Raw genomic sequence first — 19343 nt, forward strand, 5'->3', positions numbered from 1 at the left:
GTGGCACGTTCCATTCCCCCGGGGGGTAATTCCTCCTCCGCCGCCGCCGCGGCTCTCCTCGCCCCGGAGGACCAGAGCGCGGCGGCGGAGCGTTCGTTCACAGCCTCCTCCGGGCTGGGTGGTAGGGCCCACGCGGCGCCACGCGGGCGGGGGGTCCAGCCCACCTGCCCCCCCTCGCGCCCCTCCCCGCCGCGCTGGGCGGTGGTAGGGCCCGCTCCGCCCCCCGTCCCCCCCGGCGGCGGCGCGGGTGGTGCGTCCCGGCAACAGCCGCGTCCCGGCCGGCGCCCGCCCCCTCCGCCTTGTCATTGATGTTGTTGTTTTTGTCGCAGGAGCCGCCTGTGGCCGCCGCAGCAGCAGCGGCGGGGCTCGGGCCGGCGCCAGGCATGTCGGTGTGCGGGGAGGCGGTGGGCGCCGGCTCCCTGCCCAGCGAGCTGGTGGTCCACATCTTCTCCTTCCTGGCGGGCCCCGACCGGCTGCGGGCCTCGGCCGCCTGCTCGCACTGGCGGGAGTGCCTCTTCTACCCGGCCCTCTGGCCGCGCCTCCGCCTCAGCCTCCGCGTCTCGCCGGCCGAGCGCCCGCGCCTCGAGTTCCTCATGCGCAAGTGCGGCTGGTTCGTCCGTGAGCTCCGCGTACAGTTCGCCGCCGACAACTACCCCAGCGGCGGAGGGGGGGCGGCGGCGGTGGCGGGCGAGGGCGCCGCGGCGGCGGGCGACGGGGAGGCGCCGCCGCTGTGCCCGCGCTGGCTCGACCTGCTGAGGACCTACCTGGAGCTGGTGCTGTGCGTCCTGAGCAGCGTCCGCAACAACAGGTACCGCCGCCGGGCCGGGCCCGGGGCGGGGAGGGGGCCGCGCCTCGCCCGGCGGGAGCCTGAGGGGGGGCGGCGGGGGCAGGCCCGCGGGGGTGCTGGGGGGGCAGGCGGAGCCCCGAAGCCCCCCTGAGCCGCGCGGGGCCGGGGCCGGGGCCGGGCCCGGGCCGTCCCGTCCGCTTCCGCGGGCGGGAGCGACGTCCGCAGCCGGCAACGGCGCCTGTGGGTGCCCCGCGCCGGCCCGTTCCTGCTGGGGCTGCGCCTCTGGAGCCCCGAGGCGGGGGAGACCCCGCAGCCGGCTTGGGTAACCCAGTGGGTGTTTCTGCGGCTGCGAGTTGAGCAGAAGCGGAGGCGCGCTGCTTCAAACTACCTCATTTTTGTCATATTCTGTAGCTTGATGGGGAATATAAACGCAAACCTTTAGTTGGTAAGCGGCTAGTCAATATGCAGAGCGGATACAGTTGCAATGGTAAAAACTTCTTCGTCCTTTTGAAGGAAGGGGGAAGGCAGCTCAAATGGAGCGAGTGAGACCTGGGAGTTTGAATTTGGTGCCTAACAAGGCACCTTTCTCACTTTAAAATAGAAGCCTTAATACGGATGGGCTTTAGACCTCTTACGCGTGATTGAAAAATAATTAATGTCATGAGAAATTAGTAGGGGGGGTTAAAGTTACAGCATTGGTGTTTCTCTGGAGGGAGAGGGATGGAGTACTGCCTGAATAAATTACTTTCACCTTTCCAGCTGTGAGGGGTTTTGCTGTTGAAAAGCTGAGCTTTCATGTCAGCTCTCGTGTTACCTGCTGAACTGAGATTTGACTCAGTTTTAACTAGGAGGAGGTTTTTATGTTTGTTTAGCAAAAAAACCCTTCAGACTTAGGACTTTCTTGACCAAGTTCAATTTAAATTATAGAAATCTTTTCCTGGGGTTTGGACTTAAGATGTATTTAGATCCTGCTTTTTCACAGACTTACTTTGGCAGGTTAGGTAATTTCCTGAGGTTGGAGTTCTTTAAAATGAAAATACTTGCATTCTCTGTACCGTGTGTGGGTGTGATCGAGATAAATATCTTTTAAAAAAGATAATAATAGGATATCCTAATGTATGGTCTCTAGTCAGCACCTAGGACAGGAAAGCAAGGATATTACAGTTAGGTTATGATGTGTTTGGAAAGCCATGCAGATTTTAGGATAGGAAATAGTTAATATTATTTCCCCTCTGTGAGCATATAGCTTCACTTATCAAGTGGGGAAGAAAAAAAAAAGCTGCAAGTGTTTCAAGGTATCTTTAGGATGAATTAAACCTCGTGGATGGCCTTTGGAAAACTGTCTGCAACTGAATCATGGTGTGGTCACCACCCCTCTTTGATTCTGGAGGGATTAGAGGGTAGTTTGAGGCCTTCCTTGCTTCTTTATTTTGAATTGCAGCAAGAGAACTTGAAATGTAATTCCTCGTAGGTTTGAGATGAATGCAAATGTGTTGTGTGAAGTCTCACTTTCAGTTCCTCTGCTCTGTTGTGCCCAGCAGGTACTTCCTGTGGTGCAAGTGCAATGGTTGGGAGTTACAAACCTTACTTCTGAAAATAGCTCGTTGGTCCCGGCTCACCTTTATCTTAATTTATTTCTTGCCCTGTGAATCCTCGGTGTGCAAATCACGATCATCTGTCTTGTCGGTCTTCTCTTGCTTTTAAGGGGCTTTCACTTAAGTGTTGAATGTTTGGGTGATCCAGCTAATATCATAAGTGGAAAAAATGTTGAAGCGATGTTGGTGATTATCTGAGCTGAGACAAGTATCACTACATGGACTTGGAATTTAAAAATAAATTGTATCTGCAAGAGATGTTGCCTGGTGGTTTCGTTGGAAAAACTAGTATGCTTTTTTTCTCTCTGTCTCACTAAAATATGAGGCTGTCAAAATTAAATGCATTGTGAGAAGGCTTTTGGTATACTTTTGAAAAAGATTCATTCTCCATGGCCTTATCTGAAACGTGTACAAGGACACTTGCTTTTTAGAGTTCTTTTTACAGATTCTGTATGCACAGCGTGGCTCAGGACTGCAGTAAAATACTATGTAGAAGTGGTGGTTTCTCCAGTATCTGTTCTCTGGTCGATCAGTATAATTTTGGTGGTAAGCCAGAGGTGAAAACTTAACAACTTTGATAGGATTTTGCATTACTGCACTTTCTTGATGTCTTCAAATCATTTGCATGCTGCTCGTTTGTTTTGAAATGAATAATGTGTGACTGGGGAACACAGGGTATCTGGTTATTACAGCAGGCTTTTTTTTCTTTTTAAATGAGTGTTTAAAAAATTTGAGGGGGGACTTACATTAAACACTTTTTATTCAGATTTACTTTCTGAATAGACTCCTTTTTTTCCCTTGAACAGACAAGGTTTTTAGTTTATTTTTTTTTCTTGCAAGGTAACTACTGATAACTGATTAGTTTGCATGTAGAACATTGTTTTTTAGCTCTTTAAGTAGAGTTTTGAGATTGAAAGGAGGTGGGAAGGAGCATTAACATATGCCACATTGCTGCTTAGTTCTTACTGTGACTGCATGTCTAAACGAGAGGCACTGCCACCTGCCTGATGCTTAATTTTGTCTAAGGAATGACTGCAGTCCGGTCACTTTATTTCTCTGCTTCTGTTTATTCATCTGTAACTCAAGGATAATTAATAATTCCTTCTTGTGTTTGCTGTATGTCATTGTACATGGGATAGCTATTGTAATTTCCAAAATAATGGAAACAGCAGCATTTTTAACTTCTCCAGTGGCTGAATCACTGGAAATGTATTCCTTTTGGAATTAAGTTTAAAACAGGATGGTTCTTTCATAACTCCTATCAGCCCTTATGATAGCTTTCTGGCAGTGAAGTTTGAAGAACTTCCATCTTATGCTTCAGAACTGGAGAGGAAGAAATCTACTTTTGTGAAATGGTATGCTGTTTCTTAACTGTGTAATCTTGTTGTTGGCTTTTAAATCTATTATTAAACAACACAGTAACAACCTCCCTCCTTGCGGGGGGGGGGGGGGGGGGGAGGAGTACTTTACATGGCTCTAGAATTCCTTGAGGATCTACAATACCACAGGACCTAAGAAAAGTAATTACTAAAAGTAATGCAATTTCTAGATGCTCTCTTGGGTAGAGGAGAATAATGTGTATTTTTGCTAATAAAAGCATTTTCTGTACAACAAAAAATTGCCGATTTCTAAGCAAATCTTCATGTTAAGTCTCTAGAAAAGAATTTCGGAGCAACCTTAGCTAATTCTGATGGAATTAAGGAAGTAACTACTTGTTCGCAACTTGGTTTAAAAACAACTGATAATATTCTGACAAGTATTACTGCTGGCAGCCAGTTATCATCCAAAAAGGTACGTTCTAGGTCTGCCTCATATTTGAGGTAGAGCTCAAGTAGCCATAAACTTTATTTTGTGGGTGGCAGCACATTACTCCCAAAACACTGCTTTAATAGCACTGGGACCATGATGAGCTCTAAAAAATCTGTAATTTATTTAATTAAAAGGTACTAAAGTAGTATTTAGAGTGTTCTGTAACTTTTCCATGAGCTGTTGATGTTTCTGACACAAATGAAGCAAAATAACAAAGTATATTATTGTTTAAACAGTTGATGTTCTACTTCCTGTTAAAAAAGGGGGGGTGGGCATAATGTTCTGTAGCAGTATCAGGAGGGACAAGTTGTTTCTTAGTGGCTCTTAAGAGATCCTAATAATCTGTGCATTCTCAAATTGGTCTTTCAAAACTAAAGTCGGGAAGGCAGGTGGGAGGGCGACAAACTTTCTGTGAGTCATTTCAGTGCATACAGCAGCTAACAAGCAACTGCTGATCATTCAATAGGAAAACTCTGTGTTCTTTTATGTAACTCTGAAATCCCAAAGTATGGTCTCTCCTCTAGGAGGAGATAGAAAGGTATTGATATCCCCCTGCCCCCTTTCCTCTGCAATACATTATGTGACTTGTTTGATCTTTGCTGTGGAAACAAAAATGCAGATTATTGTAAAACTGTGGTATCTTGGTGAAGTATGGTATCTGTCTTGGAGTTGCCAAAAATTGATGAATCGCTCAAAACAGTAGACTGCATCTGTATTTGAGGTTTTGTAATGACTCTCCTCTATTGGTCTGAGCAGGCAGCTGAAACTGGCAAAAACTAGTATAATACAGTATGTGCCTTACCACTTTGTTCATGTTGAATGTAAGCAAGGCCATTTTGTTCTTTTTTCACTGGGTGTTCAAAAAGACCGACTAAAACTGAAGATGGAACCTAGTAAGAAGCTTATTACTTCTAGTATGCTTTTTGAGCTTAGTGGAAAATAAATGGATTAGAAATCCCCCAAAACACATGTTTTTCCCCAGCTGTGTGTATGGGTAGTACATAGAATTCAGATGTCATTATGACTTTTAGTGAAAGATGACAATTAACTTCTAAATAATTTTATTGAAATAGCAAACACTTCACTAACTCTCTGAAATAAAGATGGGATGTGAGCTGAATGCCATAGAGATTATATGACACTGCAACTAGCAGCAAAAATCTAACATTGTGTTGAACTGTGATCAGATTTGTTGATGGTAATAACTGTGCTGTGAATGGAAGAATAATTGGATGCTTTCATCACTTAAGTTTTGAGGTGGAGAACTTTTCTGTGCATCTCTGTAGCGTGTGAAATGGCAGTCAGATAGACATAGTATAAATGTGTGGGATACTAGTAAATAGTGTTTTATGTGTCCTGTAGTTCGGTGGCTCTAAAATTAATACCTACCTGCAGCAGCATTCACTGGGGGTATAAGTAGCACAAAACAAGACCTGTGTGTGATGTGAATATGCAGGTGATTCAAAAGTGTTCTGAAGATTGCATTTTGTCTGTTAGCTCTCAGAATTAAGTCACGAAGATCAGAAGATAAAAGCTTGATTATAGCATTGGCTGTGAACACTGCCTTTCACACCAGGTGGAGGCTTCTGCTGCTTTCCCTGTCATACCAGACTATCTCTTACAGCTTTTGAGGAAATAAGAGCCCAAAATACTCTAGGCGGTGGTGCCAGTGTCTTCAGATCTCCCTGCCAAGCTTGTCCTTCAGTATGATCAGGCATTGTCTTAGATGTGTAGAATATTGAGCATGTGGTCAGGGCTCAGTTTCTATTAACATATCATCGGTACAGTAGTCCTGTATTTAAGTGACTAAATATTAAATTGTTAGAATTTCTGAAACAGTTGTAAAATCTAGGTATTTTGCTGCAGTATTTGTCTGACTTGGTATGAAGCTTGTGGATCTTGCTATTAAGTTGTTGTTCACCTATAGAAGAAACGTAGCAGTTGCAGCAGTGGCTAGATTTCAGGAAACTAGCGTATGCTTATTGAATGCAGGAACTTCAAAACAGGTAAATGATGACTTATGGTAGATACCAATTACAGAACACAATTCATACTTACTTAAAAAAATGTAAAACTTGACTATTTGATACTTTTTTTTTCCCCCCTCCCTTTCTCTTGGTAGAATATCAGCTCATACTGTGGAGGTAGTGAACTGGCAGCAGAGCTTCCCTACGCTTTGAGCATTGTAATTGTATTGCATTTTCCTCAAAGCTGATCTGAAATATTAGCATATGATTTGTAAGCCAGCAGAAATAAGGATTTATGTAACTCACTTAATTGTCAGCTACAGGTTAATTGGCATCTACTGTTTAAGATGAATTCAACTCATGTATCCATTTGTGATGAAACTGGAGTTTCTGCCATGTTAATTATCAAGTGCAGACTAGTCCTTGCATGTGAGGAGTAAATCTAATTTACAGCATGTATAAATAAAAAAAGTTGACTTGAAACTTACTCAGTTAAAAAAAAAATACAAATCTTAAAAGTAAATGCCACACAGCTACTCTAAAACTGCCATCATTTTCATATCTCTTGCTTGATCTTTTTTAGGAATAGAAAAGATGCAAGTCAGAGAAATAAACTGTACTAGGGAAAGGAAAACTGACTGTCTAGCACACAGAGTCATGTCCAGCATAAACTTAGAAGTTCCTCTTTCACTTCTTTTTAGGCATCCCTTCTAAAAATTAAAATTATATGTCACGGTGGACCACTAATCCTCTTCTGGTCACTGATGGGAAATATTAGAACAGCTTCCCCTACTTTGATATAACAGAAACTAGACACTGATTAGGGTGTGGGGAGCTTTCGCTTTTCCTGTCTGAGGTTTGTGTTGCCTCAATTGAGGCGGGTTTGGGCTCCCATTTGTAACCCAACTGCAATACATAAGTCCTCAGACAGGGTTGTTTGTGGTTGCATTCTACTTGGGCATTAAATGCAGTGTTAAAAGGGATAAGTATCTGATGTTTTAATCTGTGACACATAACACAAATGTTCCAAGGATTAAAAAGTGCATGAAAGCACTGCTGAAAGTTTTCTTTATGGTGCTAGCCTGCTGAAAATACTCCTGTGGTGACTGAAAACTGCCATTTGCTTTTACAGCTGGATTCAGCAGTTTGTATAGTCCTCCTCTCCTTTACACTTCAGCCTCATTTTTTGTAGTTCCATATGTGCCTGTATTCCAGGACAGTAGGATGTTTCTCAAAACAGACTACATGTTCCATGTAATAACGTGTTCTTACTGCCTGTGTTTGTACTATCCTGAATGATTCCTCACAGTGTTTTAATTTGTGTACGGACTCCTTTTTATTTTGTCGTTTCATAGGAACCTCCAGAAGTTAAGTCTCTTTGGGGATATAAGCATTCTGCAGCAACATGGAAGTATATCAAATACATACCTCGGCAAGGTTGACCCTGACGGCAAGAAGATTAAGCAGTAAGTTATATTTGTAAATTATCAAATACCTTAAAATAGTAAAAACAGATAACACAGGTTTTCATGCCTGAAATACATGACTGAGAAAGCTTTAAGTTTTTTAATAGGATGAGAATCTGAATTCTTAAATTGAGTTGATTTCTGTTCCTACTATTTACATGGAGTAGTCTGTTTTTGTGGCTCTTTTTTTTTCCCTTCTCAGCAGGGTGAGAATCCTTTCTTTCCTCTTTTCATTGTGTTCTAGAAACAATATTATGTTAATGGCACAAAAGGGGAGGAGGGATGGGGGGTTGTTAGCAGCACCTCTGCTACTGTGTACATGAAAAAATTGGAAAAGGAAGTTATCTGTTGTATTTCACAAGAACTGAGGACATGTAGCAAGTAAACTTCAAAGATAATGTAAGCACAAACAACTTATTTCAAGTTGTATCTCAAAACTAGGTTATGTATTTGCAGAATTCCTGGAAGATCATTGCTCACAATGTGCTTGTTTAATTCAGAGGTGTATTTTAGCTTGCCATAATTACATTATGGTACAATCCTTGAATGCTTATAATCAGAATAGCTAGTTCTTCTTTGGAAAAGGTTAAATACAATGTAAAAAGCTACTGACTTCTAGAATAAATTACCACAGAGGGAGTGATACTAGGTTAACTGTTTTAGCGGTTCTGCTAAAACTTTCCATATAGATAAAACCTGAATACCATCATTTGAGTTTGTGTCAGTTTAAACATCTTTTTCCCAGTAGCTTGGCAGTGGAGTAAGTACAGCCAGTCTAGATCTTTAGTATTATTTTTACAGTGGTTTTAGAACCAGTGTAGGTATATTATCAGATCAATGTATGTATGTGAACACAACCATTGAACTAAATGTTTGGTCCTGACTTAAATTCACAAAACAGTGCAAATACAGATGTGTGCTACATACTGTGTCTTTGTCATCCGTTATGCTTAGAATGCGGAACTTAGAGCAATTTGGTATTCTGTTTAACATATGTGCTGTGTGCAGGTAAAAGGCTGTTTTGGTAGAAGTTCCTTTTTTTCATTTCCTTTGTTGTGAAAACATAAATATATAACCACATCTTCGCCAAGGGGCTTGAAGAGAGCCATCTAAGCAGATGTTTACTCAGCTGAGTGCATGCTTCAAACAAATAACAAAATAACAAATAACAAAAATAAGTATGCACATTTCGGAGCCATAAACCATACAAAACTCATATCTAATTTGAAGTTAGTCTTTTAGGTGAGTATTGACCTTTGCACATTTTGGAATGAGCAAATAAATGCAACCTCTTTTTTGTTTGGTTGGTTTTGGTGGATTTTTTTTTTTTTTTTGCTAGAGTAAACCAATGTATTTGGGACCTGCTAGTCCTTTTCTAAATTAGAGGAAAGCTGGCAGTGCTTTATTCAGTGTTCTCAGGTTCATCAGAACTAGCAGCAGATTTACTTTAGGAAGTAAATCTTTAGGGCTCCTTAGTCTTGCTTGTCTTTTGCACTTGGAGTTTTCATCAGTTAAGTTGCAAAACATGGATACTGATAACTAACACTGAAAGATATAGAGCAACCTTTGTAGACAGTGTTATTGGTAGTTGAGGATTTTTGGAACTCATACGGTGATAAACCTTACTAGCTGTTTCAGGAACTTCCTGCAATTAAAGCAGTCAGGGAAGAAAATGTGACACTTCCTTAAGTCTGTAGCATTGAGCTGGGTGTAAGAGACTGTGGGTGAAATCTCAGCTAGCACAGAACCACTAGGATGCTCCCCCAGGTTAAGACTAAGGGTTCCTCTGAGGGAGAGGAGGCATTGGATTGTGTTTTCAAAAATGTACTTTTACAGTAATCAGCATGGGTTTGTAATGCTTGTTCTTTTTCTGTATAACATATGTCTCCCTGGTTACTTTCTAAAGTCCTCATTACAACTTAGTTCATTACTGTTGGGAAGCTCAGCGTAAATAATACATTTGTCTTGAGTTGAACAAAGGGTAGTTGTATAAAATTTTGGCTTTCTGGAATCTGTTTCCCATGATTGATCAGTGTGGTTCAGATAGTTTGGTTTCCAGAAGAACCAGGTTAGCCTCTATTATTAAACAAAACACTTTGATTGATAGTCTTTAATTAAATGAATGGGCTCCATATGGACCTTAGTAATATGTTTGTTTTCTGTCCAGGGCCATTGATGTGCTTCAGTACTGGTCAGGACTGTTTTTTGTGCTTAAACAGTAACTCAGCCTGTCTAGTCAGGCTTTGGTCTGTCCTCTGGCTGAAAGTGCCATTTGGGGCATTAATTGTGAAAGTAATTTGAGTTTTTTAATTTTTTAAATAGTTTGCTCCATTATGCTCATTTGTAGGTTTCAGGTTGATGGGTAACATCCCATAATTGCTGCTTACAGGGAGCAGAGGGGATTGATTAAGTACACTTGTTGAGGCATCGCTAGGTTATGTTGCTTTCATGCATGTGCTGAGCTCTGCTTATATTTTGTTACAGTTACTAAACCATGCTTAAACTTCAGCTTTATAAGCAAGCTTTAAGATAACCATGTGTAAGTTAGAATAAATGTTGTACTACATGCTAGGCAGAGTTATAATAAATGTTGTACTACGTGCCAGGCAGTTGAAGTAAAAGTTAATATGATAATAAAGTAGGTGTTAATTCCCAAGAATTCACTTAGTGTGTTTAAATTTCTAGAACGCAGTTCAAACTATTTTTGTAAACTGCAAGAACTGGAGTTAGCTGCAGTCTGTTTATGAAAAATAGGATGTGCATAAGAATTTGCAGGGGAGAAAAAAACCCTGTTAGGTTGTTTGAAAAATTTATTTGAAATATGTTAAAACTAATGGCACGTGGTTTATATCGTGCTTCCTGTCTGGCCTTGTATAAAGCAGGTATTAAAAACAATCCAAAAGTGATCACTATTAAATATTCTCTATTGACATGTTCTCTTTTTATTAAATTGGCAAAGAGCTGGTAAAGATTGACTACTTGGACTATTACAAAATAAATTCTACCATTGCTGCAACCATTACAGCACCTTTCATAGAAGTGTATGGTGAGAGGGGGGAGGGAAAAGTCTTTGTTTATTGGAAGAAATTAGAGAGGTTCCTGTGATAGGACCTTTTTCTTTGGGGGATTGTCAGAGAATCTGCCTTCAATTTAAGCATTGGCAGGAATAATTATGAAACAAACATTGCCAAGATCAAACAGGGCTCTTCTGAACTGTAAAAGAATTTAGGAATAAAATAGCAAAACTACACTATCTGTGACTCTTGACCTGTTGTTTAAAACTGTGTTTAATTGGTCACAGTTGCCAGTCCTCAGTTTAAAAAAAAAAATAAAATTCAGAGATGGTCTGGAAGAACTGAAATCTTTAAACCTGATGATTATACTAAGCAAATAGGCAAAACCTTGGGAATTATTCTGAGGTATATAGTAGAAAATACAAAAACTACACCAACTTTTCCACTTACAAAGAGAAGTCAGGCCTTGCAAACCCAGTGCATTCTTAGGAGAAGGAAGAAAGCACATGCAGGCAAGGGAGAGGATGAATATGGATTTGCAGAGGGAGAGGATGAATAAGGATTGATCTCTTAACTTTCTTACAGCAGAAGGATTATGGGGCATCAAAGGTGGTAGGTGACAGGTTCAGAGCAATCAAGAAGAGGGGGGAATGGCACCGCAGAGTTCTTTATTATTGCATGTTACAGTTGCTAAAAGCTTACTTGGCTCAAAAAGGAGCCTGGATAAATTTGTAGAAGTGAGGTCCCTGGGTGTTACTAAATACAGAAAGCCACCTCTGGCTCAGGAGGTCTGAGTTCTGGAAACTAAGGAGATAGTTGAGAAATATCCCTACATGCTTCCTTTGTTCTGTCACGCTTCTTAAGACGTTAGTGTTTCTCTGCTGTCAGTCAGGATACTGGGCTAAATAAGCCTTTAATTTTGTCTGGACATTATCTTGATTAAAGATACGTGTATGAGAATAATAACTTTGTAACATTGTTTTGCTTAGATGTATAAAGTATATAGATATTCATAACAATAAAGGAAAAAGCGTTCTGTGCAAAACATTGCCTGATCTGAAGCACAAAGATGTCTGGTAATTTTTTACTGGAGGTGTTTACATCTTATTTCTTGGTGTTTCATGGAACTGTCGTAGCCTGGCTCATTTGCTTCTCTTAAATGCTGATCTTTCTGGCTGACCAGGGTTTGAGATCAAACTCTCATCTACACGTGGGTCGTAGAATATGTATGTTCAAAGAACGCTTGTCATTCGGTCAGGAGGATTCTTTTGGGCCTTAGCAGCTGTGTGATGAAGACGGGAAAAATATTTGTTTGGAGAAAGTTTTTAGAATTTGACTGTACTGTTTGAATTTAGTATTCAAAATCTTATCTTAAAATATTTTTGTTGCCTTCCTGAATTAAATATTTAACTTAAAGAACGTTAAAAAAGATAAAGGGGTAGGAGAGGTGGGATACATCAGAGTAAGTGCATAATAATCATGCAGTGTAATAAATAGCATGAGGATTATGGCAGTGCCTGAATCATCTGGCACTGATAATCTGAGATTGAAATGTTACCAGTTCCAAGTTGTTTTGGTAAGACTTGAACCTGTTGACATTTGAAAATCCAGTTAGCTGTACATTCAGAATTATGTAAAGGATCTTCTTACATGTTTGTTCTTTACCCTTTAATGAGCAAAGTCAAGCAAGTAGTTTCAGATCATTCTAACTTATGCTTAAAGATATGTTTCTGCAACCTTTCATTGAAAATTACTTTTTTTTCCCTATTGAATTTGCAGTTCTGGAGAGGTTAGCAAATATGAAAAGCTGTTTTTAAAAACAAGAACTATGTTTTAAAAGCATTACAGGTTTTCTTATTTGCATAACCTTAAAATGTATGTGGGAGGGTGTTAAATACGTGCTGAGAAATACATGAAATGAAGGTTCATAGTGTGCCACTGTTTTTGAAAGACAAAGTACATAATTTTTCTCAAGATAGTTTACAGTTTTAACCTTTTATAAATGCAGTGGAGGTTAAATTGCTGTGGGAGGTCTGCAGAGTCAGGTTCTAACATTTGTAGTTCACAAGAACCATAATAGTAGCACCTTCCTGCAGAATGAGGCCATAAATGAAAGAATAATTCTCAAATAAAAAACTAGAATGGTATGCAATTGGTAAGACTAAACCATGTTTAATAGGATCATTGTCTGTTTTGTTTACTTGCAGAATACAACAGCTGTTTGAAGAGATATTAGGCAATAGCAGGCAATTGAAATGGCTGTCTTGTGGGTTTATGCTGCAAATAGTAACTCCCACATCATTGTCCTCCTTATCAAACCCCATAGCCAACACCATGGAACATCTGAGCTTATTGGACAACCACATCCCTGGTAATACCACTCTTATCACTGCGGTTGAATTGGAGCGCTTTGTGAATCTGCGTTCGCTCGCTTTGGATTTCTGTGATTTTACAGCTGAAATGGCAAGAGTCCTGGCTGACAGCAACCATGTGCCTTTGCATCGACTGTCTCTCCTGGTCCACAGTGTTTCCATAATGCACAAGTCATTGGACAGTATGCCGGAAGATGAGAATTGGAAGGCACTGACTCGCAACAGCACTAATCTTCGGGTCTATATAATGGCCTTTGATGTCAAGAGTGATGATATGTTAAGGATTCTTAAGCCCAGTATCCCCCTAGAGAGGATTCACTTTGACAGCTACATCACTTGTGTTTCAGGGGCTGTTGTTGACCTCATATCCAGGCAGTATGACAAGTTCCTCACTCATTTTATACTAATGAATGATGTGATAGATATGTCTGGCTTCCCAGATCTTAGCGACAACCGGAATGAAGATCCACTTGTCTTATTAGCCTGGAGGTGCACAAGACTGTCTCTCCTGGCTGTTCATGGTAGGTAATATATTGCACGGGTGTAGTATGTGACTTTGAAATACTTGGAACACTTCAGCCTTTCTAATCATAATGTGTTTTAGTAGAGTGGTGTTCAAAAGTCTGCTACACAGTTGCTATACATGCTGTTTTACCTTATACTGGTATTTTCATGTTTGGAAATATGAAGATGTTTATTGCATATGAGTTATAAACATACTTGTAGCTTACTAACTTCTATTGAGAAGTCACATAAGATTTTGTTAGACTGCTCACAGAAATGAGGATAACTAAGAATTGAGCATTCCAGGAGGCTTATCCTGAAAGTGGTCTGCACTCTGCAAGTTCTACCAAGTGGCTGGTTATGTGAGTGTGAACACTGAAAACATTTGCTGTTTTACTGTGAGTTTATATGCTGGCAAGATTAGATGATTGTGCTTCCTGTTTGTAAATAATATGGATTAAGTGCCCCAAGACTGAGGGGAGGAAGTCTGTTAGCAGTTTGGTAAGACTTTGCCAGCAGATGAAGGCTGAAAAATATAATGTGAAGGAGGTTGCCTTGCTGAGTGCATTGGTTTCACCAGTAATACCAGAGCTAGGTTTATCCCACCTATTTATTTGCCATATAATTGCAAATTTAAAAAAAGTGTGTGTTTGTATTCAGCTCTGTCATCAGTACAGTACTTGCTAGAAGTTACAGTTGTATGGCAAATTTTAAGGCACCTGAAACTGAAATAATGCAGAATAGTTCTTTCTGTTTGTGCTGGAATCAGCTTACCAAGACCAAGTTTGCCGATGCATGAAGGAGTCAAGTAATGACTCTGTATTGTGTTGCATAAGAATGAATGCCTCAGAATGCTTGGGGGAGTAAATCTCCAGTCATTCAGCACAAACAGGAGAGACCTTCAGCAGCGAAGGTTGTACATTCAGATTTCCATTGGCTGAAGTCAGAAGGTCCTGCTGTATTTGCTAGAAAAAGGTTTTTCTACTGTTGTCTACTGAAAAATCACAGGGGGGAAAAAAAACAGTTCAGCTGTCTCTCCTTTGTAGTTTCCAGGTCTGACAGATTTTGGATACTGGCACATAACCTTACCACTCTAAATGTTGATTTTGTCAGTTTCTTCTAACATTTGGATACAAATTTGAGGACCTTTAAAAAAAAATAATTACATGTTACCTTAAATTATCCTCCTACTGCAGGAAGTCCTCTAATATATTATCTAAACTAGAAGAAGAACTAGAGAAGAACATGACTAGGAAGAAAGATCTAGAAAGCTGTGATGCTTCAGTACAGCGTCTTAGCCTCACGCTTGTATTTTCTGAGGTTTACCAAATAATGGTTTCTGGCTCCACTTGTCATATTCTTCATGATACTATCAAGCTTCTTTCAGGAAAAAATGGTGGTTTTGTTCAAGCTGCCATAATTCACTTTATATGTAAGTGCTCAGGTTTCTTCTCCTGTCTCCTGAAGTGGTTATTCTTCAGTTTCCAATACTTCTCAGGGTTGTTTTTCTTTTTTCCCCTCTTTTGCTATTAGTTTGCTCTGAAAAAGGCTTTGATTTACATATAGTTTTGGCTGCCACTTGTCACTGACCGAAAGAGGAGGGGGAAAACATACCCTAAGGACACTTTTTTCCTTGGGTGCCTCAAGTTTCTCTTCTGTCTTTTGTGGGAAGTCATATCATCTTTCTACCAAAGTAGCATCTTCAGGAGCCGAGGGAAGCTGATTGAAGGATATTAAATACATTCTTGCAGAATGAAGGAAGGGTGTGAAGAGTGTGTGGTTGTTTGGGATGAGATGGGGACAGTAGGATAGTCAGAGTGGTATGATCTGGCACTGTGGATAAAAAGCACAGCCCATCTACAGGGCTGAAGCCCCCCCCCCCCCCCCCCCCCCCCGCCTTCTTGAGAGGGACACTTCATGTGGATTTTCAAGACTTTGTGTTGTAAACATACTGCATTACCTATGAGATTCTCAGTTTTATTCTGTCCATGAGCCAAAATTAAAGTTGAAATTTTTAGTAGCAAGGAAGAACAAATTATGGTGCTGCCCATGGTGAATTTTGTTCAGTGATACTTGTGGTGAAGTGATCGTTCCCTGTTGCCTCTGAATACTTCAGCTGGGCAGAGGCTTCTTGGATGCTGGAAAGTTACTGAGAAACTTCAGGCAAAACTTTTGAAAGGGGAGTTAATTGAAAATGAGATTAAGTTGAGAATAAGATGGTTGTTCCAGAGCATAGATGATCTATCTGACTGTGAAAAGTTATAGCAAAAGCCATATACCTGAACCACGAGGACAGCACAGGGGACTTAACCACAGTTGTTGTTCCCTTTATTCTTGCACTTTCTGTCAAGGATTTCTTTAGTAAGGTTCTTTACCTTCAAGATAACTGAAAGGTGTTGTGAGCTCCTTCAAATCCCGATAGGGGAGTGTCATCGTACAGGTGGAATTTTCCATTGGGTTTACTGTCCTGAAGCCTTACTGACAGCTTCATCTTCTGTGGACAGTTGTGCTGGAGGTGAAGTATCAGCAGATGAAAATTGTGGGAATTCATGCATTCCTAATGGTTAATATACCAGAAATGAGTCATACAGATGTGTACAGGCTTCTTTTTTGAAAACCTACCCTGTGCAACATATTTACAGGAAACCTTAGAGATGAACAGTAGGAGAAAGTAAAAGAAAACAGAATGAAAAATTCTCCTTTATTACTTTTACATCCATTTTCTTCATTCTTTAACTAGCTGTCTTATTTTGATACATTTTGATGTAGAGCATGTTAACTGCATTGTTGAAGACCAAACCACAGTTAGTTTTTATTTCTCAGCAGTTTAACTTTCCCAGTTCAAATACTGTGCAGACTGCAGCTTTATTTGGAATCTAAGTGGGCATCTCACCAAGAGGCTTAGCACCTGTGAGAATGATGATAAAGGCAGAAATGAGCCTTTCCTTTTGCAATGGAAGGGCTGACTTGGCAAAGCTCCCAAAAAGGGAAGTTCCCAGGTCATCTGTGGTTTGCATCTGAATAAGGAGGAGCTCAGCGTTTGCCTTAGCCAGGGTACAGAAAGCTAACAGGTAACTGGGGCGTAGGTGTTTTTAAAAAGGGATGGCCATATACGCTAATGGGAAGAGAAGGAAGGTTTGTAATTATGTTTAATCTCAGATAGAATAACAAGATTTATGTAGATTTTTTTTTATACTGATGTGACCTATTTCCTGGAGAGGCTTCTGGTTTGTGTGTATTGGGTTTTTTGTTTGGTTGTTTTGTTTGGTTTGGGTTTTTTTTTTAAGTCTACCTCTAATGCAACAAAAGTAAACTTAAGATTTTTTTTCTAGTACAAGCACAGTTTTAAAACAGTCCTTTTATACATTCACTTAAAATAATTGATTACTCACTTTTTTCATTCGATTTATTAATACTACAAAGACCACAGGAGGTTTGAAATTGTAGATATAACTTCACTTGGAGTAAAGAAGTCCACTTTCCTGCAAATGGTGAAAAAATTGCATCTAGAAAAGCTTGGTCAAACTACCTGAAATATTTTTGATACTTCCTTATTCCCATTATAAAATGGGGCTTTACCACTTGCAACCAAAAAAACCCCAAACGTGCTCTAGGGGGATTCTGCTGGATAGAAGATGACAGAATAGATTGGGAAGGATGTTGAGATGCTGTGGTATTAAGTACTTCAGTAAAAAAACAGCCTTGTAGCAAAATGACAAAGCAACTTTCTTTTTTTTCCCCTAGGTTACACAGTTTGGGCCCATAATCTTATTGCAATTGCTCGTCTTCGTGGCTCTGACCTGAAAGTTCTTGAAGTCACAGAAGAAAGCATTGATTTTGACCAAGGAGAACTGGCTGATCAGGATGTGGATCCAGTACACAATCTCATTGAGCAAGTGTCTCTCGGATTGGGTCGACCTTGGCACGCGGTCATGGACATAGAGCTGCTCAGTGTCTTCACTGAGCCAACCCGTCACTTTTACAGAGAGATGCAAAGCTTCAGTGAAGGCATTTAGCTCCTTATTTACAATTCCTGTGGTTACATATGCAAGTAGGGTCCTATTATGTTTTTTCAGTAGTGTGAATTAACCCCTTTTGTGCTGTGTTTAATCAGTATTAGCTATATAGAATTATATATGTGTATTCTACTTCTTGATCAAAGAACGTAGTCGGGTATTGGTTTAGAAGCTGAAAGTGGCAGTGTTTAGGGTTTTCACGGTTAATGGACTTGTCTACCAAACCTTACAGAGATACAGCCAAAGGCTGTCTGAGGTTGCCGGCTAACTTTACTTTTATTTTGAATGATTTTACTATTATATCGGAGTTCTGTGCTCAGGAGCCAACTCTTTTTAATACCCATATCCATAGCCCAGTGAATTTCTATGCTGTCATTGTGTGCTTAATCTGGTAACGTGCTACTTAATAGGCTTAAAGGAAGAGAAGTCTATCCAGGGTTGTTCACCGTAAGACTCTCACCTTGCTTTATTTCACGTGCAAGTTCTGAAGCGTGACTTAACTACCATTCTCAGCTTTTCTTAGCTGTTAAGCAGCAGTGTGAAACACTAGCTTTTCAGGTAGCTGCACTTCATAAACTGTAGTTTTCAGATTCTTTGCAAACTCCTCCTTGTTTATTCTCATGTTCTGTCATCTTCCTTAAAAGTTAGCTTTGGGCCAGAGTTTAAAAGAAAAAAAAGTGCACTCCGATGAGTGAGGTAAAAACATAACAGTGAAGACTGCAATACAAAGGTATACACAACAAACATTAGTCGTGAAATCCCTAGCAACCAAGTCACTGGATTTTCTCTGTCAGCGCCTGTGTCAGCTGCCAAAGAATAGATTAAAAACGAAGAAGTGCCCACATGCTGGCAGGGGCAGGCCAACTTTTGGCCAGCCAGATACTGCTAGATTGTAATATATAAGGTCGAATTTCGACCTGTGGTACACAGCTGTGCTGTGGCTCAGTCAGCAACCTCAGAACTCTTAACAAACATGCACCTGTTTCACTGTGAATAGTGAATGTAAAGGAAGGAAAGGAAACAAATACAAAGCTTGTTCTATCACAGGTATGAGCTGCTATGATGCATGAAGAACATTCCATGAAGTATGTTTTAAAATCTTGTTATATCTGAGAGGCTTTAAAAGCCGATTTAACTGTTTCAGGGCAACCGCGGTACAGACGTGGTCTCTGTGAGACTTCCACCTGACCCCAGTTTTAAGTGGTACGAATGTTGTGCATTTAATGTTTAAAGGACAGTCTGCAATAATAAAGTAAGTGGCCAACGTGGGTGCCCAGCAGTGCTGAGACCTGGCTGCTATATTGTAAGCTTTGGAAAACACAATTTATGCAACAGATGTCCAGATATGATTCTATTTATGGAAAAAGTTTATATGTGTTTTACAAATGGTTTTACCATCTTATATTAAAATGACCTTTTGACAGGTGTGCGCTGTTTTGTCTCCAGTGAGCACATACCATGCGGATTTTATATGTACATCAGTAGAGTGAATCCACTGGCACAGTGTGTGTATATGCCAGATGTGGTGAGATTTTATCTTATAAATGTGATCAGATAAAAAAAAAAAACTCCTGACAGAAAATGTAAGGAAACCAGCTGAATGTTTGAATTGATGACTGATGTTGTATGGTTTATGTTAAATGTATATTCTTTTAATCAATGAATAAAGCATTAAAAATTGATCGCTGTATAAAATATTTTATTGTATCAGCATGAAGATTTTTAGAATTAAAACGCAACATCTTTCATAAGCTGTGTATAACTGATAGCTCCCATTGTGTTTAGGTCAACAAAAGAGTCTAAATTAAGTCAT

The 19343-nt window shown here is 40.3% G+C and overlaps 1 protein-coding gene across 1 annotated transcript; it reads left to right on the forward strand.

Annotated features, from left to right (window-relative positions):
• Positions 1-308: 308 nt before the first annotated feature.
• FBXO33 (F-box protein 33) lies at positions 309-19131 on the forward strand. The gene is made up of 4 exons (XM_059819697.1): positions 309-808; positions 7514-7624; positions 12846-13531; positions 17259-19131. The coding sequence occupies exons 1-4, from the start codon at positions 309-311 to the stop codon at positions 17528-17530; spliced, it is 1569 nt and encodes a 522-aa protein (XP_059675680.1). The 3' UTR covers positions 17531-19131.
• The last annotated feature ends 212 nt before the right edge of the window (positions 19132-19343 follow it).

The sequence above is a fragment of the Gavia stellata genome, chromosome 7, assembly GCF_030936135.1.
Source record: "Gavia stellata isolate bGavSte3 chromosome 7, bGavSte3.hap2, whole genome shotgun sequence".
NCBI lineage: Eukaryota > Metazoa > Chordata > Aves > Gaviiformes > Gaviidae > Gavia > Gavia stellata.

Coding starts and splice junctions, on each gene's coding strand:
- FBXO33 (XM_059819697.1), top strand. CDS start 309: ATGTTGTTGTTTTTGTCGCAGGAGCCGCCTGTGGCCGCCGCAGCAGCA. Junction 809..7,513: donor AGCAGCGTCCGCAACAACAG/GTACCGCCGCCG, acceptor GTCGTTTCATAG/GAACCTCCAGAAGTTAAGTC. Junction 7,625..12,845: donor GACGGCAAGAAGATTAAGCA/GTAAGTTATATT, acceptor GTTTACTTGCAG/AATACAACAGCTGTTTGAAG.